At 40.4% G+C, this 15,787-nt stretch overlaps 1 protein-coding gene across 2 annotated transcripts in view; it reads right to left on the bottom strand.

The window, feature by feature from the left end:
- Positions 1–14,078, bottom strand: part of wnt7bb (wingless-type MMTV integration site family, member 7Bb) — a 29,803-nt gene extending 15,725 nt beyond the window's left edge. Inside the window, exons 1-2 of one of the 2 annotated variants that reach the window (XM_033968483.2) lie at positions 13,550–14,078; positions 6,636–6,862 (exon numbers count right to left, since the gene is read on the bottom strand). In XM_033968483.2, coding sequence (XP_033824374.1) covers positions 6,636–6,862; positions 13,550–13,620 — 298 coding nt within the window. In that variant the 5' untranslated portion in view covers positions 13,621–14,078. Of the gene's footprint in view, positions 1–6,635; positions 6,863–11,786; positions 12,167–13,549 lie in introns of those variants that run through there. The other variant, XM_033968482.2, reaches the window with a different exon arrangement.
- Positions 14,079–15,787: the final 1,709 nt, after the last annotated feature.

Here is a 15,787-nt window from a genome sequence, read left to right as displayed (position 1 = left end):
ACTCAAATTGTAATGCTCTTGGATTTGTTAAGAATGTTTTCTGTGAACTGGTTCATTTGAAAATATCAAACATAAATCTAATCACAAGCACAAAAACACAATTGGATTTTTGTCCAGAACTGGCTAACACAGTGCCAATAGCCTCTCTGACCTCCATTCATTCCTTCAAACATAACTGCTTCAGTAGACACTGGAGTGGTGGTTGCGGTGGCTGAAATTAAAGGTGGACTATGGAACTTTTCTGGTACTGTCATCTGCTTATCTCCATGGTGATATTATTGCTTTGCCTAGAATGTTCCACTGTATTGCATTAAACATGTCTATCTACAATGAGACAAGCAGGTAACGTCACCAGGCATTACATGCGCTGTGGAGAGGTGATCCCACTCACAGTAAGAGTAAGGGTAAAAAACACCTAAAGTTAAATAAATACAATATAGATGTTTAGTGTCTTGCTGTGGAACATCCCAGGCAAAGTAATAGAAAAGGGCAAGTAGCTCACCCCCTCACCAGAAAAGTTACACAGTGCACCTTTAATCATTATTTAGCCAGTGCCTTGATCTGCACAGGTCTGCTCTTGTTCACTGACCTCTGCTCCTGTAATATTTCACCTGCAGCTCTCAGGTAAAGCTGGCGGGGATGAAAGGAGCTAGTGGTGACAAACTGGCTTGAAAGTCAAACAGAGAGGACCCAGAGTGGCTTTATGACAGAGGGCTGTGCAGTGTAGGCCTTTGATGCTGAGTGGAGCTATTGAAAAGTGTCTCACTTTTAGGCACTAGTCACTGACATGGAGTGCACTGTAAAACTTAGCTGCAAGATCACATGATTTTACAAGCGTGATAGGAACATACTACTTATGTTTACATAAATTGTAAAGTGCAATGGTTAATTGATTGTACCCATCTTAATAGGAAACATCACTAACATCTAACTTCATTGTGTTTCATCTAGAGTAAATTAACCCTTTATACTGACAGCAAGGGCATATGCAATACTTGAGACACCACTCTCCTTAGCTTCTCTCTCTCTCTCTTTCTCTCTCTCTCTCTCTCTCTCTCTCTCTCTCTCTCTCTCTCTCTCTCTCTCTCTCTCTCTCTCTCTCTCTAGATCAATAGATACAAGGGCTATCTATACCCATTTTGGTGCTTTTGCTGTGAATACTTCATCTATTTTAGACTAAAACTGCACGATTTGGGTAAAATCTCTTGTCTGGCAAAGATTAACAGAGTTTAATGCTTCAGTCTTTGATTCTGCAGAAATCCGTTATGTTTTTCAGCCCCCTGTGATATTTTTTTCCTTTATTTTTCCCCCAATACAAACAGACCATGCATGTTCCTGATCCATCCATCACACACATTTGAAAACAGTGAGATTAACCAGTGATCAGACTCACATCTCCCTTAAGTATTGGAAGAAGTGTGTATTCTGCGTCCCAGACTATAACATTTTTTAAATTTCTTGCAGTTTATGAATTGAGTTTTACATTTTTAACCATGTCCATAAAATTTTACATTTGAGAGAAGACTGAAATATGAACACACGCAACTAGTATATGATTTCCGTAGATACATTACCGACATTTTGACATTGTTTTGTTAGGCCTTTGTACGTAAAACATGTCATGGGATTTGAAACAAATCTATTCTGTTCTTATTTTCATTTTTAGATGTCCGTCTATATGACCTTATACCAATACTATTAGTGAAAGCTAATGTGACCAGGCAAAACCGGCAGCCTAAAAAAGTACTCGGAGAATGCATTAAACTTGTGGTCGTCTGATCTTCAGTTCCTGAAAAACTCCACATTTTTTCTTCTCTCCAGACCAACACTCCGGCTGGATCTCCAAGCAGAGGGAAAGGTTTAGTGTTCATAATTTGGGGGATTCGAATAAAAAAAAAATCAAAATGGGGAAAGGAACGACACATAGCTTTTCCCCTCTACTTGATTATGATGATTGGGAGAAGGCACTGGAACATTTGGTCCGAGGGGTGTATTCCATGATTTCATATGTCAAACCCAAGAAATCCATAACTCAGATAGACATGGTCAGAAAACATAAAATCTTCAATCACAAGCAACTAACATTAGAAACGATCAAAGCTAAAAAGAAAATTTGGTAGCTTGACAAAAAGGTGTTGTGAGAAAGGTCCAAATGGTGGACTTTTCCAATGCCTGACTGGCAGCAGAGTAGAGCAGTAGCTGTGGTGTCTGTGGTATCCCGCGGTAACCTAGTGGGATGCTGCACGACTCTGTGAGCTCTGTTAGAACTCAGCCCATAGTAGCTCCACTTACAGTGCACCAGCAGACTTCATCAATCATCTGTATCAGGAACAGCCAGTCACACAAGGTGCACCGCACAAAGAAAACATGCAAATTGGAAATCGTAACTTCAGTGAACTAAAAGCAAAGGGTGGAAGCATTGGAGGAATTTAACAAGTGGAGAAGTGCTACAGCACTTCAGCCTTTTGCAGTGCAATGTAATATACATGATACATGTCAGGCTTGCCATGGCTTTATGTATTTTAATACCTTTTATCATAACCAGTGTAGACAACTTTAACTAACTGAACTATGCTTGTTTATCCAAGTTTAAAGTGTATTGTAAAAGCAATACTTTATGACAAAAATCATGTTGTCTTCCTACAATTAGAAAACTCAAACCAGGAATCACTGCCTGGCGCTTTGGGATGAGAGCTGATTGGCTATGCAATGAGCCACCCTGCTACTCGTGTTGTTGTAAATCTGTGCTAGTGGCCAAAAATAATGCACTAGCTATGTGCCAAAGGGTAGATAGATTTAAATACCTGCTTTATCCTTACACATTTTGAAAATCAATTGGTTAGGACTACCTTTGTTGTATGATTTTACTTATTGTGCATGTTTTAGGTTAATGAGCGAAACTGAAGTGCCTAAGTTTTACTCCCACACAACATCATTTATCGCCTAACAAAATCATATCTCTTTGCTCTTTTTACCTGGCTGCTGGAAATAATGCAACATTCACTCATTTCAACATGTGTTTAATGCCAGTGATAAACAAAAACATGTTAGTGGTCCTGATGTTGTGTCGGCTCATTGCATGGAAGTATTGCCACATTGCTAAAACAAGCAAGGAAAGAATTACTTCCCACTGCAGTGGGAGCAAGTGGAAACCCTAAAGAAAGTCATCAACCACATTATACTGAACAAAGATGTCATCGTGGCAATATTTAACATCAACAGTTCAGTCTGACTTGACCTAGATCGCGTCTTGTCATTATTGACTCATACAATCATATCTATTTGTTCCTATCCACAATGGACACTAAACCAAAGTGCTAGACTTGGCTTTAAGGTCATGTACATATTTACCCATGATCCATGCACTCCTCCCCCATGTACCCAAACTACCTCCATTAAAGGCACTGTACCTGATTTTTACTGTCGTAAAAATGTGAAAAACAGGACTAGTTCATTTTAAACATTTTGCAGTGGTCCAAAGTTATTCCAGACCTCCTTTATGCATTTCAAGCATCCTAATTATTAACCAGTGCTTTTCACAGCTTTAAGACTTAAAGACGCTCTGTAATTAGATGCAGACAGCATCAAACATATTTTGACCTCAAAATCTGCTTATACAATATATCTGTACTGGGACAAGTTTTGCTCAAATACATGGCAAAAATTTGATACAGACCCTTTAATCACTATACAAGATACTATCATGACCAAAACCATTCACTTGGGTACCACAAGAGCAAGAGATGAAAACTACCTCAATAAATCTTGTGGAAAGGCAACTGTGTTAAAACTGCCAACTTCAAAAATCATTGTAAATTCCAACACTATATAGAATGCATGTTTGACATAGAGCTTCTTTATGCTTACTGACCAATACCAACCTCCAATTCCTTCAAAGCAATAGGCCCTGCATTGAGAAAAACAACTCCATTAAAAAGAAAGGACAACTTATAGAACAAAGAGAAATTAGATGAGGTTGCTAGCTGAACCAGTAGTTTAAATGAACACCAAACCACAGTCAAAAAGCAATAAAGCCTATTCTCAATGCAAGGAAGTGCGTAAAAGTCACTGTATAACAAATGGGATTCTAAAGAGGTCTGTGGAGTGCCAAGTTTCTCAAACAAAAGCACTGTCAATGTAAATGTTTGCCTGCTTGAAGATGTTTTGTGCTTGTATGCATGAACCATGGACACCAATTTTGCCCGATCAACAACAGATGTGTCTGACCATGTTAGCTCACCCAGCCCTCTCTGAAATAGCGTCATTAGTCGTCTCTTTGTTTGTGATATCATTTTTCAGCAGTATGTTTTTCTCATTAGAGCTTCTTCTCGGTAGCTTGCCCATAACTTTGGCAACATCGGCTAAAGCTGGTATGCTGTTAACCAAGTGCTTCATTACTGACAATCCATATACAAAAACCAGAGCACTGCAGAGTCACCAGAAGTTGAATGAGAATTGAAGATGTGTACTGAAGTACAAGAGTAGTGGTTTAAAAATACTGTTAAGTAAAAGTATAATGTGTGAGTAATTTTAGCTGTTGATATTCAGGGGCACAATTATATGAATAGGTTTGGGCTAGGTGATATGGCAATAAAAACAACTGTGATTTGATCACCAAAAATATTATTTATGTATTTTTTGCTCTTTTATAATTGTGATTCAGTACTTATAATGAACACTCAAACTCACACTGTTCTCCATCCATTATTCCTATTGGTCAGTCTCCCCCATAATTTTGGTTATTTCTTTAATATAACATAACATATAGAAGGAATACTAACTGTTTTGCTTGCTGTTTTGTTTTTTTTTCCTTTAGTTTGAAGATAGTCATGTAGTGTCACCTTAACAAAATAATTCAAAGGTTCTATGGATCACAGTAAAGCCAATATACAAAACATGCAACTACCAGATGTTGAGATTGAATTCACAAATAGTAGGATTACTGACTATATGATTTGTTTCAATCCCTATATAATAATCAATATGACAACTAATATCAAAACTAGATGATCATCTAAATCTATCAAAAACACATAAATAGGACAAAATTTGATTTTATTTACTTTACCAAATAGGTTTAGAATATCTTGATCTATATCAGTCATGAAACATGGTACTTACATGGTATCTAAATTTGTATTAATCTGTTCCTGAAATTGCATTTGAAATGGTAGCATCATGGCTACACCACTGGTTTGAATTGTTCTCAATGGCAAGTAAAAATCTAGCAAAACGTTCTCACGAAACAAACCATTACCAAAACTCCATTTGCAATATTCTGGAAGAAGAGGAAAAGGATGGGGTGGGATCTGGCCTATTTAAGTGCTGTCAAGTGGTTACTCAACAAACATTGAAAGAAACTGCGTGTTCCTGCGTTGACTGGAGACTGTGTGATGTGTGGAGCTTGGGTTTGGCTACAGAGCGGCCATATTTCATGCAGCTCATAGGGCGGGCGCTTGTACCACATTTTTAAGATTTGTAATAAACCAAAGACAATAGGATGGCTCAAAACGCAGATTATAACTGTCATTTTAGTTTTATTGTGACTATTATTATTGGCAGGGCTTCCTCTTTCTGAGCAGACACATCATTTTATCATAAAAATATTCAAACCGCATCTTGTTCTAAATCTTCATGGTGTAAACTTTGGGTTGTTTGTTAGAGAGTGTATTGTAAGCACTAGTATGTTTATGGCATTGGAATCAGTCATAGGCTACCACTGCAGTAGACCTAAACTTTGGTTGTTATGTTAAAAATTGTAGTGTATTGAACCATATTTTTTTCCATGAAGTAATATTTTTTTAAATGTGAATCCGTATTCCTCCAAAAAAAGGTCATATATCCTAATTAATTTTGATGTAACCGGGAGTTTTGGACAGTTTATATTTACTACTACCTCTATTTTCCTTTTCAGCATTTCCTAAAATCACTTCTTCTGACACAGCCTGTATGCAGACTTGGGACTGCGTCGTCGAATGTTACCCCAAGGGCAAGTTTTAAAATTCACTTCTGGATTATATGTTTTGATGTAATAGGTTCTGTGATGCTGTCATTTCAGATGGAGGGCAGGAGCTTGAATTTACTACTCTATGGGAGATCCACTTCTTTTGGAAGAAATATCCAAACTTATGATCCACAAATGTTGAACCCTATCATTATTTGTTTGGGATTGGCTCCACAAATTTGCCATATTAATTCTATGGCTTAGAGTCCTTTCAACTGACAACTATCATGTCTTTGAGGTTGAATAATGACACCACATTTGTTTATTTGTGCTGACAGAGAAGATGTTGAACTTAATGCCAGGGATAAGTCTGTAATCAAACTATTAAACAGCAAACTCTATTATAAAAGTTGTGAATGCATCTATTATGTAAACTGTCAGAGTGGAATTCAAATTTACAATGCCAAGTAGGTGAGTTGCCATGCCCCATGAGTCATATGATTACATTGTTTAGCTAATATTTATTATTGTGGAATCAGATAATTCAGCTTCTCTTGTCTAGAAGATGGTGATATTCAGCAACATTTAACAGAATTCCTCGACACATTGCATAAAAATCAAGTCTACTACAGTCTTTTTGCAATGCACAAAAACGTGACTCACGACACAAGCTGCTAGGACCCAGACTGACCTACTCGCAGCTCCTGCCCGAACACTGTCCTCTCTCCCAGAGCCGAGCAGTTCCAGCGGCCGTAACGAAACTGGTACTGGCACTCATTGATCCCCATCTGAGCGCCCTCGCCCACCACGATGATGGCGTCCGGCCGACTCTGGCAGATGGCCCGCTGTCGAGGGGCCAATCCGGGGATCTTATTACAGATGATGTTGGCACCCAGAGCGACCACGGACGACAGGGCTCTGCAATTCACAGAAGATTGTGAGTAGAGACATTGCAAGACAAGAATAAAACTAAACTGTTTGCTAAAGGGGCGCTGTGTAACTTTTCTGATGGATGGTCCTCCACCTGCTTGTCTTCATGTAGATTTTATTGCTTTGCCTCAAATGTTCCAGAGTATGGCATTAAGCATATCTTGCATCTTTCAGTTAAAAGTGTTTTAATTTGTAAAGATAATTTGAAAAATACACATTCTTATTGAGAGCTCACCTTGCCACAGATTTGACCTTTAACTTGAACTGGTGGCGTGCTTGTCTCCTTGGCTGTATATTAAATTAATACCATATTGTAAAACATTTTAAGCAAAGCAATAACATCTCCGGCAGACCGTCCACCAGAAAAGTTGCATAGTGCAACTTTAGGTAAAGAATTATAACTACTTATTGGGACTTACAAACACCAAAGAACAAAACATTTGTTTTAATGTGAAATACTGCAGTAATAGGATATTTATAATATAAATGTATTGATTATGTTTATTCAAGTTTTATTATTGCTTAAACAGCACTCTCATAGTAGGAGGCTAGGAGCAGTGGCAGTAATGGCAAAGAAGATTGTAGTAGTTGTGGCCATAGTATTATCAGTGTAGTAGCAGTCTAAATTTTTTTTTTTTTATTTTGCAAATATAAGTAAGAGTTGTAACAAACATTTTATATTATACATTTCTGGCCAAAGTGTATTTACAATTATTAATTCAAGCCCTGTTGTCTTATGTCCTGGCTTCATAGTTTACTCTAAAAGTGTTTCTCATTTAGAGACTGTCAAATTGTCAGTGATGATGAATGAGCATCTTGTAGCTCTCTGAATCCCATATTTTTTACACAAGTATTGGATTAGCAGCCCATCAAACTCTGAAAATGGAATCCAACACAAAACATTTTAAGGAGCACACGAAAAGTTGTTAAAACAGAAAACGCTTATTCGACTTCTGACACTCTGTTCCGCATGGGTTTGGATGGTGGTACTTTGAGTAATGACTTGGTTTCACGTTAATTGTTAGGTAACATAGCGGTGTGAGGACATGCCAAGAAGTACATCCACTTGCTCTGGTATCGTATGATGTAAACCCACAACTCTGACTTCGAAACCAAATGTCATGCAAAATACTATTAGTTATGACCTGTTTGAAACATATTTCACGTCTAAAAGCGCATGAATTTCACCAAAGAGCTTTCATTCAGATTGTCGTGCGTGTGGAAACTATGCACAGGGAGGCTTTCAACACAGGTTTGTGGATAGTTATTGTGCATTGAGTAAAATGACACCCCGACCTCATCACGTCTGCTCAGTCAATGTGATAATATCAAAACACATGTCGAGCGGTGGGGTTTGTGACCACGGGCAAAGCCAAAACAGATTACAGCAAAGCACAGTGGTGTTTATAGCTGCGCAGACCCTGTAGACACATACTTTTCAAACATGTCAGACGTGAGAAGCCATAAATGAGATCGGACAAATAACAGCATCTTTTGAAGTGTGACGTACGAGAGGGCTTCACCACAATCAAGGCTATAACCAATGCAGACTGGAGCACTGAAAACAACTGAACTGAAGAAAAAGTAAATCATGCAGGTTTAAATTATTTAAGCTTGATGATGAGATGTAAAAATGTTTTATAAAGGGTTTATATGTGATGGGCATCTGGTGTATCAATCTGCCACTGATCACAAAGAGGACAGATGTCACATTAAGATTCCAAGCCTTATTGTACTGATTACCAGCCTAGGGCCTTCACTTTGTGTAAATTTCCTCTGTATGCGTTCCTTGATGGAAAAAAATATATAAATACATTTGATCTAGTTAATATATAAAAAAAATTTAAATCGACAATTATTAATCATTGTCCACAGTGAAGCCTCTACACATCATTACATGCATATCATGCATGCCATTCCTTCCCTCTACTTTGTCATTATTTACCTCATGGTTATTTAGGCCCCTGGTATTGCACTGAGCATAAACCTTTTTTCTCTAGCTTGAGATGCAGTGTATTCATTCCTCACCCTATGCCTGTTTTCTTTAATAGTCTGTCTATCTAACATCTATTCAGATCAACTTTAAAAAGTACACTGCTCTCTCTCTCTCTCTCTCTCTCTCTCTCTCTTTATATATACAGTAGAGCTAGAAATCAAAATCAGTGCAGTATAGAGGCTGAAAAGTGGAGTGTCAGTAAAGGCTCAGACTGGGAGACTCGTTCCTTCAGTTGTACAAGCTTCACCTTCAGGCCTGCACTGTCTGCTCAGCCTATCCTCACTCTCTGCTCAGCCTATCCTCACTCTCTGCTCAGCCTATCCTCACTCTCTGCTCAGCCTATCCTCACTCTCTGCTCAGCCTAACCTCACTCACTGCTCATCGCCACATGCACAGGCCACTGCCCTGTCATGCCCATCTCAGCATCAGTTCCCTGACAACTTGTTTTAAAGAAGATATATTCTTCTTTTACATTTAGCTTATTGAAAACCACAATATTGATCTAAAACACCTATAACAGAAAAAGACAATTGACTTTGTGTAAAAACTGCAGTAGTGACGGGGCCACCTTTTTACTATGGAATTGGCAAGCAGCAGATTATCAATTACATGTTTTTACTTTTGAGAAGTGGCTACGTGAAATTTTAGAACCCTGCATGTATCAATTGGAGTCTTAATTTTTTTAAATAATTTCAATGAAAGGCATGAATGTGGGTGGAGATAGGGGGTAGGTGAAAACAGGCGTTTTCTGAACAATGCCTCAAGTCTCAAATGCCAGATAATGCAGGACCACAGGAGTGCTCAAACATGTATGAATGAAAACACATTTTTGAATAAATAATGATGAGGGAATACCATTATAACATCATCATTATTCTCATACTTGATTTTGCACAATATGTCATCGTTAAACTCACCTCACACAGCCTTCCTTTGCACAGGATTTTTCAGGTCTTTTTATTTTAAAAGAGTCCCATCTCATATCTGGCTCTGCACCTACAATGCTTCGCTCATCGCCAATTGCCAAAGTTGTCATTATCTTCTGTACTTATATATTTGTCTCTTTTTGAGTCTGTCCAGTTTGATTTATGCTCCAGTCAAAATGCTTCAAACAGCGCACTGTGAAACATTTAGCATGGCTAGAGTCAGGTGCATTCAAGGCCCTCAGTAAACAGTAGCACTCTGGAATCCTCTCTCATCTCTTCTGTCCATCGTGAAAGGGACTCGGGGCAGTTTGGACATAATGGGGAAGTTCATACAGGCAAAGTTAGTTGATCCAGCAATGGTGGGATTAACAGAGATTGATCTTGTTTTTTGATGTGGGACAATGCACTTCGAACAGTTTTATCTTTTTGTAGCTTTAAAGGTGTCCTATGTAACTTTTTTTTGGTGGAGGGCCAAAAAAGTAAGAATGCCTGTTTAGTGAGGTGTTTTTGAGCACTTATACTTGAATATGGTAAAATAGATAACTTTAATTGTCAGATCATACTTTTTAATTGTATAATGTACTGCACTTGTTTATTTATTTATTTTTTTAGAATAGCATGCTTTTCACAACAAAATACCATAATCTTTGAAATGTTTACATCGACCTTGTGCTCAACTGTTTGCTCAGCACATGGATATCAGGACACTTAGCAAAATCCAGACAATAAATGACCTGAGTGAATGTATGGAGCTGCTGCAGCTGAAAACAATATCTGCAGCATGTGGTTGGGTGGGTCCCCTCAAATGCATTATCTAAGTGGATTGCATTCTTTACCATTTGTTACTTATGGCTTTATTCAGTAAAACCTGTTGTAAAATACATTAAGAAATATTGCATTGAGGGGTCAAAATTTGTGTGGCCTGAATTGCAACATCTTTAAACCAAGAGAGTCAACAGCCACCTACTTCATCACCCAAGACACTTTGAAGCCAACTGACACACTGTTAAACTACCAGGCATGCATCCTCTGCCCAGGAATGCACTCAGGAGGAAAAAAAATACCAAAGACACAAGTTTTTGCATTCACGTTACTAAAAGCCCTTCTTTTTCTGAGGTTTTACAAAATTAAGTGTTACATAGTTTCCCTCTGAGCTGTTTATTTGCCAATATCATCATCTTGAGAAAGTACCCTCCTTTGGCATTAGTTAACCATATTTAAATGCTCTTTGTACTAATTACGGTGGCCAGTTCTGAACAGAGGCACAGAGGAATAACCCAAACAAACACCGGTGTGGCCGTCACTAAAGATAGCCGCGCAGCCCTCTTTCAGCTGCAGACCAAAGCCACATCTATTTGAGCGTCAGCTTTGGGGTCTCCTCTGCGCGCGAGGACGGCTCACTCATTCTTGAAAGCGTATTCAAGGAAGCAAGTCATTATTTTATTCTAAAGCCACAGCGAATTGCCTTGTCCGTCAAGTCCATACATACTTGCACAGTAGTAGGCTAACAAAGTCCGGGTTTGAGTGCTAACCATGCGCGAGGTAATGCGTAAAGAGCACATCGCGAGCGCTCTCACTGGTCAGCCGACTCTACACGAAAACACTGACTCTGCATCCGATTGTCTTGAACATCTCTGCCACTCTGTGGCCAAACTGAGCCCAAGAAACTATAGGCTACCCAATGATTCATTTATAGGCTGCGTTGTATAATCTAATCATATGAAAACATAACATAACGTCCGTGGTCGAATGAGCAAAATAATGCATTATTTTTCTCATGTGTTGAATAAATTAGGGCTGAAATGATTTGAGAATATGCCACATAGCACAGTGTTGTGCGCCTGTGCCCACATGGCACACTGACCACAGAACTGATTACCCAAATTACCAATATTTATTGAGGTGAATGAGTAAGTCCTCCCTGTTTGTCCTTGGCTCAGGACAAGTGCGCCTGTTAAGTTAATGAGTGCAGTTAATTGGCTGGACTTACAGGTAGCTGCCGCTCGTCAAAATGAGGAAGATCTGCGGGTAGTAGACTGACAGCAGCACACTGCGCGACGAGAAGATGATCATGATGACATGGAGCAAACGGCCGCGTGCGGCTCGACTCAGATAAAACGCAGGTTCTGTTAATCCTCGGCTTTAAGTTCCGTTTGAGCTCAATCACGAAGAGACGTGGTGCGCGTGCTGCTCGTCTGTGCAGGCTCTACGCAGCTCCGAGCTCCCGGTGCCGTGCGCGCGCGGACATCGGCTGTGTCATGTGTGAGCTCACGAGCCGGACTGAGGCTGAGGATGATGATGCTTTTAGGACTCGTGTATGGCAGAGAAGTGCCTCGCTTTGCTCTCACGAGAGACGCGGCTGCCATTGGGCAGAGACGCGCTACAATCCGCCCACTTGGCCCCAGTGGGACAATAGGGTGACACTGATCCGATCCGTTAGACGAGAACGAGGTTTCATTCATACTCATTCAGCAACTCGTCCACAAACACCCTCCAGCCGCCCGAAACGGAGACTGCCCTCCCGTGCGCAAAGCTTCCACCTTCTCCAAAATCACTGCTGCCATCAAGCTGGACTCAGGCTGTATAGATCTAGCCTTTTTAGAGATGGGACGATAGTCATCATTTAGCCAAATATGTCAAATGTAAAGATAAAACCTATTAAACCATAAGCCCGTCCGCTCGCAGGATACATTGAACATAAGCGTTTTCTTTAACCTGAGGTGCATTCACATCGTTTTAGTCTGCCTCACTTTTTACACTATATGCTACTCTATAGTGAGTCTCTTTCTCCACATACATAAGTGATGTGACTGAAGATGCCCACAGTCTTGTCGTGTCTGCTCCATGACTATCAGCAGCACCTGCTGCTGGAGCCGCGCGGCTAAACGAACAGGACGCGCAGGTGGAGAGTTTTACAGCATGAGGAATACGGAGTACTGGGGGAAGAAGTCACTTGACATTGTTAAAAGTCTGACAGGGTTAATGAAGAGCGGAAATTAGCTAATGATAATGCATTCTCATTAGGAGATGTGAAAATAAAATTTTAATATTATGTTGGAACCTTACACAAACATAGCATATTCGAGGGCTATATATAGCCGGTGTAAGCAGGACGTTCCCATCCATTCCCTGCCTGCCTTGCCTAAGGCCTGATTCTATAAGCACATAGTTACTTGTGAAACATGCCTCACAAGCCGTTTCATTTCAACTCCCTAAACATTCAAACATTAAATCTCACGCGCTTTTGGCTGACGTGAGACAGAAATGGTTTCATATTTTAAAACGTCCAAGGGAATTGTCTGTAGCTGAAGTGCAGTAGGATTAGATACACGTCCTTCTGTTTATGCATCAAGGTGAGCTATTGCAAAACAGGTAAAAAGTCCGTGTGGGCAAAGGAATGTGGAAATACAGCTCACTGTGCCGCTATTAATGAAGGAATGCGGTGCCGCGCTGCTTTTGGAGCAGATACAGTGGCTCGAATTATCTTTTGCCGCTAAGGCAATCTCTTATCCAAAGTACGCCTATCTGTTTCGAGTGGTGTGGCTGTAATATTGTGATGCAAGACCCTAACAGCTAACATACGGCTATAAGCACCCCCCTACATTAGCCTGTGCAAGTACATGTTTTAGATCCGCAGTGTGTGTGTGTGCGTGAGGTCGCGAAGGGCGACACACAAGTATGCCAGTTCTTGTGTTTCTAAAACTGCGCGTAAATGCCGTGCACTTGGAATCACAGGTAACAGCAATCACTCACCCGAGTTTCAAATACAGGATGCCAAAACACAGGAACACGTAGAGACTCCGCTTTCGGAGGGGTTTGTGCATGATCGATAGTCCTTAGGCCATGCACTGTAAATATGGGTTGCGCACAGCAGCGTTCACATTGGAGACTCCCCTAACCTTTCCAAATGGTCGTACGGCGTCTGTTTCCCAACACATCAAGCTGAATCCTCTGGTCAGTGTCCGCCCGTGCCAAATCCATGATACAGAGCGCAGGTGCGATGCTCAAAGTCTAAAATCAAAAGTCGGTCTGGAAAAGTACTTTATTTTGAGCCCTGATAATTCGCCACAAAGTCTAATGATCTTGTCTTCTTGGCTGCAGGTGGAATGACCCGGTAGTTTTCATGCCTCCGTACCAGTGCGCCTGAACTGCCCTTGTTTTGAAGCCATCTCGGCGCAGTGCCCGCAGGTGAGTGCGCAGCCAGGTAATGTGCGTTCAGGTAACACAGTTCTACCTGCCTCCTCCTCCTGAGCAGGGAAATAAGAGCCAATGGGGAGGGCCTCTCTCTAGGCCACACGTGCTGCAGTGGAACAGAAAACTGCAGACAAACGACCCGAAATGTCTTTTATATGCCTTTAGACCAGGCTAGGCTGGGCCTGTGACAATGGGCTTTGCCTCACACTGAGGACTCTCACCACAACAGTGAGTCTGTCTGCGGAGACAGCCGTGGCTCTGCTGCTGCATGGGGACATTACCACAACTTGACTAATGATGACTGATAATTATCTACTGGCGTCATGAGAAACATGTCACTGAGCTTCACCCACTCTTGTGATTAATTATCCATACATTAATAACAACCAATGCCGCTGTCACTCTAGAGCTGATCTCCAGAGACGTGTCCTTAGGAATGTTCTGACTCAGGAGACTCCCTCTAGTGGCCACCACGGACTGCACACATTGACATATGATGGCTCCGAGGCAGTGAGGAAACATTTACCCTTTTGAAACAGACAAAAATATCAACTAAAACATTGTGTCATTTGCCAGGTTATGTCTGCTAAATCATATTTACATGCTCAGATGTATAGCCCAGGAAATTTTTCGGGCATTTTGTAAGCATCAAAACATCAAATGCAACATTAATTGTATGTGCTTCCAAGAAAATGACCAGAAAACTGCCATAGTTGTTATAATGACCATGGGGTAGGGGCTAAAATGATAGACATGAGCTAGTATGTGAGTGCAGAGGCTGTTGTTGACCATGAGGAACAGACTCCACCACAAGACCTTTGTTTGAAGACATGGCTGCTCTGTGGTTTCGGGCCTTTTCTTTCAAAACATGCCCATCAAAATTCCAGATGGATTCAAGAAATAATGAGAGTCAACATGGCGGGCCCAGGGTGACATAAAAGAAGACATTGCATTTGATGTCTGCTCTGTAAAAGATGGTCTTGTTTGTCCTCCAGTGTACACAGCTAGTGGTGGCAGCCCGGCTGGGAATCGTCCTGCTTAGTTTAATTAAAATGTTCAAAGCACTGACGCACATTTATGGAGCAGGACCTAGACCATGGACAATGTGCGTCAGGCTTTATTTGTCAGCAGCTATTATTGTTGTAGACATGTCCCAAACTTCCTGGCTTTATTCTGTCTATGTTATATCAAAGTGCATGTCACATCCACAAATCAAATAGAGATAGACAGACACACATTGTTCATGGGTGATATTGCATGGATGCATGTTTTTGGGAAAGCTATGTCTTGCAGTATTTTTTATGAGGGCATGTGGCTAAATGTTTAGATTGGTATTTTTAACCTGGTTATAGAAGTAGTAGCATTTTGGGGTGAGAGTTCTTTAGTGTCAGATGATCCGATCAATTTTGATTCTTGAGACTGAGTCATTTTCAGATTTATTACTGTTTATTTATTCATTTGATTTTGATGACCTGTGCTGCTACAGAATCAGCCAAAAATATATCTTCTGTTCTTGTGGGCAGTTGTTGGATATTCATACATAGGGCACACTGTGCAACTTGTCTGCTGGAGGGCCTGCCACCTACTTGTCTCCATGGAGATATTATTTTTACCTACTTTACCTGCATTGTCCCACGTTATGGCATTAAATGTATCCCTCTCTGTGGAAACAAAAAATGTCTCCAGCACAAGTCACACGTCAGATGTGGAGAAGCGACCCTTATCACAGTATAAATGTATGTTTTTGAAAGTCTGAAGGTCTGCAATAAAATGTATGTAACTGAATAAATGCAAGGT

This window comes from Periophthalmus magnuspinnatus, chromosome 6, assembly GCF_009829125.3.
Source record: "Periophthalmus magnuspinnatus isolate fPerMag1 chromosome 6, fPerMag1.2.pri, whole genome shotgun sequence".
Taxonomy (NCBI): domain Eukaryota; kingdom Metazoa; phylum Chordata; class Actinopteri; order Gobiiformes; family Gobiidae; genus Periophthalmus; species Periophthalmus magnuspinnatus.
Note: the sequence above shows the minus strand (reverse complement) of the source record. Positions and strands in the feature narration are given on the sequence as shown.